Source organism: Cyprinodon variegatus, unplaced genomic scaffold, assembly GCF_000732505.1.
Source record: "Cyprinodon variegatus isolate N-32 unplaced genomic scaffold, C_variegatus-1.0 Scaffold189, whole genome shotgun sequence".
Lineage (NCBI taxonomy): Eukaryota > Metazoa > Chordata > Actinopteri > Cyprinodontiformes > Cyprinodontidae > Cyprinodon > Cyprinodon variegatus.
In genome coordinates, this window is record NW_015150642.1 from 34,297 (window position 1) to 43,152 (window position 8,856).

Genomic DNA, 8,856 nt, shown 5'->3' on the forward strand with positions numbered 1-8,856 from the left:
CCTGCAGACCTGCCATAAAGGCAGGAAACCTGCAGACCTGCAAATGCTGTTAACACAGTTGAACATGAAAGAAGGAGCAGCTGAAAGGTCTGACCTGAGGACCAGAGATAGTGACGGAGTCTTCAGCGTTGTGGCAGGCTGGAACAACTCCCTGAGGACACTGGCTGATGCACTCCTCCCAGGTCAACCCTGCAGAGAACAGAAGCTTCATTCAATCAGATATATTTAGGAAATTAGACAGGAACCATAAAAACTTCCATGATCTCATCATTTCATGGGTAATATTTCATTGAGGAACTTCATCAGCTTAACAGACTAAAATGTGAGCCAGAAACTGAGTGGTTTCTAGAACAACCATCACTGGTTCTCCAACAACTGAAGCTGGACAGAGGTTATTAAAGTCGGCGTTACCATGTCCAGACACCAGGCCTCCAGGCGCACAGGGACCTTTAAGCCCCGCCAGCACGGCTGGTTGAGATTCATCGACCCATTTCTGGGACAGGAGCCACTGAACTGAGACTTTCTTCAACCAGCAACAGCTTCTGAATCAGTTACCATGCCGACAGATCCTGATGACTGATAGGTTTATATTGGATTTTAAGATATTCTTTATGGACCCAGGAACCCAGTTAAAGGCGGCCCCTGGGAAGAACCCTTGACTAGTGACGTTCAGGAGGCTGATATGTGTCAACAGCTGTTACTATGGTAACAATTGAACAAACCAATCATAAGAGCAGAGAACATCTCTGCAGAGCCCAGACATCCTGCACACCAACTGTTTAGACTTTTACCGTGTGGTTAAAAGCTCAGTTCGTCCTGCTGCAAACATAAGCAATAGAATTAGAAAAAGTTGCATTTCCTGTGAAAATGCAGCGTGAATGCTGTACACTAAACTGTAAGCTGAAAAACGGCAGAAACAAAGACAAATAAAAGCAAAAACTGCTAAAAATGGATGAATTAGCAGAAAAAAGAAACCTGACAAACAGCAGGAGCAAACAGAAATCACTCAGACAGAAAATACTGAAAGGATAGAAATGAGTAGAACACAGAAAAGCGTCCTGGCTGTCCTGAAAAATGGAGGAATGAAGCCAGTTAGAATAAATAAAACCTGCTGAGATCTAATAATTCAACAGAAACGACTCATTGTTTGCCAAACAGGCTTCATTATGCCTAACCTTCTTCTTCCTACAGAATGTTCTCTGTGCAAAAGGTGATGGTGTAAAAAACTGGGTCGTTTTAAAAGCTTTTCAGGTGAAAGGCCAACAACTCTAACTCATTTCAAAACCATAGAAGTTATCAAAGAAATTCCTTCATTTTCATGTCTGATGGGAAACTTCCACTAGCGGCATGTCTCTGCATCAAACGGTGAGTTAAAAACGTGTCGTTTAAGGTTACGAAGCTCCGATTTCAGGAAACTCTCCCATTGAGGGCAGGTGGACTTCTCAGCGCTCTAAGACCAGTTGCTCAAAAACTGTAACTTCCACAACAATGAGGATTACATTTCCTGAATCCAGACAAAAATTCCTACGTTTTGATGTATAATTTATCTGGATAGAGAGAATGAGAAAAATTGATTTGCCTTATTACTTTAGCACCACGAACATTATAAAACCCAAAATCTGGAAAAATAAAATGTTTAAAGTTTGAAGCATCACTGAAGCAAAACTGTAAATGATGCAAAAGGCTGCATGTCACAGTGATAGCTGACAGGTGTGAAAACATTTTAAAAGATGATTGGTGTTTGTATCTAAAGGTATGTGGAAGTGATTAAATGGCAAAAACCGTGAAGTTTGAGCAGAAATTCCATTCATTTAAAGGGAGAAAAAAAGCAGAAAATAATCAGCATTTTTAAAAAGTCTAAAAATCATAGCAGGACTGTCCTAAATGAGCTGAATGTTGTGAAAATGGCAGAAAGTATGAAGCAGTTGAAATGATTCAAGAAGAACAGGATGGCTCCTCACCAACTGCTGCCATGCCTCCTGCAGGAAGATCTGCCACCTTGATGCAGTGGCCTCTCCAGTAGGCAGCCAGAATGGCCTCGCTGTGGCTGAAGGAACCATCAGCGTATCCACAGGCCAGTTCTCCCACAGAGTGTCCTATGATGCCGTCCGGCTCAAGGCCCATCTTCCTGAGCAGATCGATCAGGGCAATCTGCAAACAGGAAGCAGAGACGTTTCACAGCAGCTGGTTCCGGTCTGACCACTGAAGAAAAAAAAAAGATGGCTGTATACCTGTATGGCAGCAAGACCAACGAAGGCGTTAACCGTGTCCTCAAAGGTGGCTTCATCCGCTTCACGGAGCAGCTGAGACACAACCAGGCCGGTCTCCTTCAGGGCGACATCGGAGCGCAGAATGGATTCTCTGAAGTCCGGCAGCTGCATGAGACTACGGCCCATCCCGGCCCACTGTGTCCCCATACCTGTGGACCGCACAGATCTGCGTCAACCTGGCGCACCAACCACCATTGCTCAGTCCCACTGCCCTGCATGTTTTGGATGTCTCTCTGGGGCAGAACTCTGGCATAACTGCCTGCAGCGAGCCTAACGCCAACTGCGTGCAGCGAGCCCAACTGTGTGCAGCGAGCCCAACTGCCTGCAGCGAGCCCAACTGCCTGCAGCGAGCCCAACTGCCTGCAGCGAGCCCAACTGCCTGCAGCGAGCCTAACTGCCTGCAGCGAGCCTAACTGTGTGCAGCGAGCCCAACTGCCTGCAGCGAGCCTAAATGCGTGCGGAGAGCCCAACTGCGTGCGGAGAGCCCAACTGCCTGCGGCGAGCCCAACTGCCTGCGGCGAGCCCAACTGCCTGCGGCGAGCCCAACTGCCTGCGGCGAGCCCAACTGCCTGCGGCGAGCCTAACTGCCTGCAGCTAGGCTAATGCTGTATCCTGCTCCCTGCCTCCTTTTTCAAAGGTCAGGATCTGAGCCAGCATGGAAATTCAAGAAGGGCTCACAGGAAAAATAATAGAATATAGTCTGCTTTTTCTACAGGTTTGTTAATTTGCATAATTGTTCTTAAATAAACACAGAAAATAAATAGTTTTTATATATTAAAAAATATAAGGCTGACTAATAGCTTCTCCATCATTAAACTGGGCCATTATTTTTTTAGGTTTGTTACGCCATATTGGACCATGCAGAACACAGACTCTGTATACGTTGATTGGTTTACGTCTATTTTTAATATATTTATCACAGAGAGCAGGAGTTTCACCTCCTGAGCCGCTCCCTGAGAACCGACCAATCACAGCTTATCGTTCCACCAACCAGTCATTGTCTCCTTGGCAGCAATTTCTACAACACATGCAGCTCAGAGTCGCTCGCTGAACGGGTTTATTCACTGCATGCTGGGAAAGTGCAAAGCATTTCCAGAGCATCTGATTGGTTGGTTGAAGGCGCCTCTGATTGGTGCTTCCTGGTTGAACTGCTGCAGGAACTAAAAGGCAAAAAGTTTTCCTGCTGAACTTACTACCCGGGGGGGGTTAGTGCTGCTGCTCCACTGCCTGGGTGCAGCCTGGACAAGCTGCTGCCTGCCTGATTACATGAATGAAAGAAGGTGGATGATGACTCACCGGAACAGACGTACCACAGCGGTCTGCCTGCAGCCTGAACCAGCTGCACCTCCCTGATGTCACTCTGTGAACCGAGCAGAACGTAACCCCTGTAGGGCATGCTGGCCACGGGCATCTCTGACAGGCTGCTCAGCAGAGACAGGAAGCTTTCATTGGTGTTGTGATCCTCCGCCCTCTGGAGGAGCGCCTTCACCGCAGCCTCGGTGCGGCCGCACGCTGGAAGCATTCTGGGAACTGTCCTGAGTCCCGCCGGGTCGGTGGGTCCGGTCGGGTCGGTGGGTTTACCGGCGGGACGAAGAATGACGTGAACGTTTGAGCCCCCGAATCCAAAGGAGTTGATTCCCACAATGCCTCCTTGAACAGGAATGGGCCGGTCTACCACCTGGACCCGACCGTCGCTCAGGGCGGGGATGTCAGGGTTGGGCTGTTTGAAGTACAGGTTGGGAGCCCAAAGGCCTCGCTCCAGAGACAGAACCACCTGAGGACAAGATGAACACAGCAGAGGACACTGAAACAGCCCAGAGCTTCTGCAGCAGCTTCATATGGATCCACCAATAAAAACAGAAAGTCTAAATATCAGCTGAATCTGCTCCGCCTGATGGCGGCCCCCTGACCGCTGCCTGGTTCTGCTCACCTTGGCCAGAGCTGCCAGACCAGATGCTGGTTCTGGATGGCCCATGTTTGATTTGGTGGAGCCAATCAGCAAAGGCTCTCGTTTGGCCTGGCAGAAAACACCCACAATGCCGTTCACCTCCTGCGGGTCTCCCACCTAGAGGCACAACACAGAGACGCAGAGAGATGAAGCCGTCGATGAGACAGGAGAGGCCTCGATGAGGTGGAGTCGCAGGGATTGTTGACCTTAGTTCCGGTGCCGTGGGCTTCTACGTACTCCACTTGATCAGAGGAAACGTTTGCCTCCTGATAGAGAGAACGAACCAAGGTCTGCTGCATGTCACCTGATGGGAACGTGACGCCTGAGGAGAGCAGAACAGAAGACCGATTACAGGAAGGTGGACCCACAGCCTGCCAGGTGCTCTCTAAAGCTAACTAACTAGATCATCTAGGATCTCCTTGGCTTTGAAAATGGTGCAGAAAGAAGGGAAACCAGGAGGCCAGCTCAGGTTCTGAACCAAAGAGCAGGACGTCTTATTCCCTAAATCCACTACAGCAGCAGGCTGTGAACCTTGGAGATGAGCTTTACTTTGAATAGGACATTCCCTGCATCCTGACAGAGCTGCTGTGGGAGGAGTTCCAGGCAGAGATGTTCTCCACAGGGACGTCTTCTCGGACCCTTGATTGTTCTGCTTCCTGCTTTCGCTCAGATTTTAATGAAAGCTCTGAATCCGTTCATCCATCTGATCGTCTGTCTGTAGTTCTGCAGGTTTCTAAGCACCAACCCTCTGCGGTTTAGGAATAACAGATCCTCCCATCATCCCTCGGCTCAAAGATCCAGTCAGGATTTCGAATCATTTTAACTCCTGTTAGCAGCAGCGTCTGGTTTAGCCTGAAGGTTCTGGTTGGTTCTGCAGGGTTCAGGACTCTAATGACACCAGTCTGCTGCATGCATCCAGCAACAGCATCAGAGATCATTTTCTCCAGGATATCAGGAACTGTGCTGAAGCTGAAATATAGCGATCTACATGAAGGCAGACCCGGTCCAGACGTCCGGCGGCTCCACTGACCTTGCTCTTTGTATCCGTCCGTATTGTTGCCTGCATTGATTATGGTGGCGTAGACTCTCTTTGCTGCAGACGTCCTGGTCAGCAGCACTGCCACCGCCGCTTCAGAACGGCAGTATCCATTCCCTAAATGAAAACAGGAGCGGTGAGTGCAGGCCACGCCGACCAATCAGTTTTAAAGCTAAATGGAGCCCTTCTTGAATTTTCTGCTGTTTGTTTCTACCTGATGAGTCAAAAGACTTGCAGGTCCCATCAGGGCTGAGCATCCCCAGCTTCATGAACTGCACTGAAGTGTTTGGCTTCAGCAGTAGGTTGACTCCTCCCACCAGGGCGGCGTCGATGTGGCCCTGCCGGATGGCGTGGAAGGCGTTTTCTAAGGCCAGCAGGCTGGAGGAGCAGGCTGTGTCGATGGTCACACTGGGGCCTGTGGGGATGGAAACACTGGTTCACTGCGCTTAGAGAGGGGCTGGTCCCAGTACTCCCAGTTACACTGGTTCTGGATGCTAAGTGTACCTTTGAAGTCAAAGAAGTAGGAGAGTCTGTTGGCCAACATGGCCCGCTGGCAGCCCGTCATGCTGTAGCCCAACAGCTCCTCTGGGTCTCTGCTGAAGGCCTCGCCGGCTTCAGAGCCGCTCACTCCAACGTAGACGCCAGTCCTGCTGCCGCGCAGACTGTTCGGGTTCAGACCTGTGGGCGACATATTTCAGCAACAGCCACACACCTCGGCTTTACAACTATTTCTGATTCCCCACCTCCATCCACGATGGCTTCATAAGAGACCTCCAGCATGAGCCGCAGCTGGGGGTCCATGGTATGGGCCTGTTTGGGGTGGACGCCGAAGAACGCTGCATCGAAGTGACTGATGTCCTTCAGTTTGCCATTTCTTTTGGGAAGACCGTACAAACCTGGAGAAACGCAGAAGGACTGTGGTTTAACTGGTTCCTTACTGCTTTTGGGGGTAGCAACAATCAGGCAACGACTTCTGCTACGCCTCCAGAGTCACAGCAAACGGCTGCAGAAGGTCACTTCTTCATAAGCTGAGCTCAGAAAATACCTTCATCATCCAAAATTAAATGTTTGCTAATGCTAACCAAAACTAAACATTAGCATAAATGAACTAGCAAATTAAATGTTTTCTAATGTTAACCAAAGCTTAACATTAGCATTAATGGTCTAGCAAATTAAATGTTTGCTAATGCTAACCACAGCTAAACATTAGCATTAATGGACTAACCAATTAAATGTTTGCTAATGCTAACCATAGCTAAACATTAGCATAAAGCGTGGTTTATGTTTGACTCGACTCATGATGGCTGCATAGCCAATTTGTCAATCATAATGAGCCCTTTAGGGCACGGAAAAGTTAAATGTCAACTAACGCTAATTGGTCGATCACCTGCATCTGTTGCTTTAATCCATTATAGAAAAACACTGCTATAACCAACTGATCAGTGAAGGAAAACATAAATCCCCTGGATCCTTGAACGCCACCTTAAGGTGAGGGAGGGATTTCACATAGAGGCCAGGCTGCCCTGGTTTTAAATGCCCCTAGGAGGGTCTCTCAAGGCAAATAGGGTCTGGGTAATGGGTCAGACAAAGTGGTTCAAAGAGCTCCCATGAAGAAAAAAAAGGGTGCACATGACATCACTCAGTATGGCGGAGCTGGGACCTCGCCCTGGAGCCTGGTCTAGGGTTTGGCTTCCTCGGTGAGCGCCTGGTGATCTGTTTCTTCCTAGCGCGTCTCCCCCAGGCTCATCCGGAAGGAATAATGATTTAGCAGTCGGTCTACCTTCCTACCCTCACCTAAGGTCATTAATCTGGATCAGGACCCAAAGAACCAGATCCTGGATCCAATCTTCCTCTCCAGGGAGGCTGGGTTCTCCCTCAGAGAGAGGGTGAGGAGCTGGGTCATCAGGGAGAGGCTCAAAGTAGAGCCACTTCTCCTCCACAGCTGAGGAGGATAAGACATCTTTATCTGATGGACGCCTCCCTCTGAGGGGTTCCAGGGATGTCCCACCATTAGGAGGCTTGGGGGACGACCAGTACACCATGGACGGACAATGGCCATTTTCCAGACGAAAACCCCAGTTTTTCAAAACCAGGTTAATCGCTAATAATCTGATTTTGGCTCTTTTCTCATTTGATTCTAACCCCTCGCTTGCAGCTGTGTGGCCTCTGCCCCAAACCAACCCAACCCCCCACCCCCTGATTGTTAGATCAGAAGCGACTGGCACGGTGTGTTTGTTGATGTTCGTACGATGTGTTCAATGGTATCATGAAATCAGCGGGTCGACCAGACTCTGGTGTTCCCACAGCATGCCGATCAGAGCCGAAGAGATTTTAAAACTGGTCGCTGCCGAGTCATTTGACCCGGGTAGACACTTGCAGTGAGCCGTTTCAACTGCTACTAAAATCCCATTGCTCCAGTTTAAACTGGTTTTTCAGCCAGTGGGAAAGGGGTAGAATGTCTCTGCTGGCCTGAGAGACGATGAGGAGATGGAAATCTGGGAGTCTCTGATGTCCCAGATGTTGCAGATGACGAGTATGAGTTCCCTAAAACATTCATTCAAAACCAAAGAAAAGCTACCAACAGATTTTTTTCAAACGACACGAGCAACACCCAGGAACCATTCTGTAACTGCCTTCAAGTGGCGTCTGATCGAGGGTTAGCGCCGAGTTAGCCGCCATCGTCCTCTTTGCGACAATCAGCCGGTGGCATCTGATCAGGTGTTAGCACTGAGTTAGCCAAGGTTGAACGGATTGGTGCGAGCAGGTTCACCACACTGGAGGTCTAACCTGGTGTCCACCGACGGTCGTCCTCAGTCACCATGTCCACGCCTTTGATAAGGTTTTCCCAAAACTCCTCCAGGTTGTGGGACTCTGGCAGACGGCCTGATATTCCGGCTATGACGATCTCCTCCATCCTGGATCACTGTAACACAGATAAGGTGAGGATGAAGACATTTAACACATAAGGAGACACGTCTTTGTCCACAGGGTGTTAAACACCAAGACCCATTCTACCGTTAGAATCTCTATAAACCTCATAAAACCCATAATCAGATATCTGGATGAACTTTGATATTAGCTGCTGGTCGTTTCATCCAAGCAGACCCCAAAGGTTGAGGTCTGGAGACCGGCTGGGACCTCCAGGACCTTGACAAGCTTTTAAAGAGGCCCCTCCCTGGTTGGCAGAGCGTCGTGTTTAGATGATCGCTGTGCTGGAAGACCCAGCCACCTTCAATCCTCCACTGAGAGGAAGTTCAAAGACAGATGATGAAGATCACAGACCTTTTAAGATCTTTCTAAGGAGGAGAAGTTCCACAATCAGACGTGGAATAAAGACCTTCTCAGATAGAGTATTGCTGCTGCTCCTCATCTTCAGACCATGGCTGTGGGAACGTCTATCTTGGTTGTCTTCCTTTGATCTGCTGGGTCTCACCTAGAACCTCCTTCAGGAAGAGCCTCAGCCCAAACAACAGCTTAGTTCTGGAGCAGGATGACAATCCAAAGCAACTCAAGATGAAGTTCTGGAGTTAAAACAAAAGTCTCACCCTTGGTTCCCCTTAACTGATCCTTGGTTCCCCTTAACTGATCCTTGGTTCCCCTTA

General features: G+C 49.0%; 1 protein-coding gene across 1 annotated transcript in view; it reads right to left on the reverse strand.

Moving 5' to 3' along the window:
* The window catches only part of fasn (fatty acid synthase), a gene marked incomplete at its 3' end in the record, with an annotated part of 46,443 nt that overhangs the window by 34,090 nt on the left and 3,497 nt on the right, over window positions 1-8,856 (reverse strand). The window contains exons 2-12 of the mRNA XM_015379296.1: window positions 8,042-8,177; window positions 5,998-6,150; window positions 5,759-5,932; window positions 5,469-5,669; window positions 5,249-5,371; window positions 4,425-4,540; window positions 4,201-4,335; window positions 3,567-4,044; window positions 2,232-2,419; window positions 1,962-2,151; window positions 95-189 (exon numbers count right to left, since the gene is read on the reverse strand). Of these exons, the coding sequence (XP_015234782.1) occupies window positions 95-189; window positions 1,962-2,151; window positions 2,232-2,419; window positions 3,567-4,044; window positions 4,201-4,335; window positions 4,425-4,540; window positions 5,249-5,371; window positions 5,469-5,669; window positions 5,759-5,932; window positions 5,998-6,150; window positions 8,042-8,168 (1,980 nt within the window). The remainder of the gene's footprint in view (window positions 1-94; window positions 190-1,961; window positions 2,152-2,231; window positions 2,420-3,566; window positions 4,045-4,200; window positions 4,336-4,424; window positions 4,541-5,248; window positions 5,372-5,468; window positions 5,670-5,758; window positions 5,933-5,997; window positions 6,151-8,041; window positions 8,178-8,856) is intronic.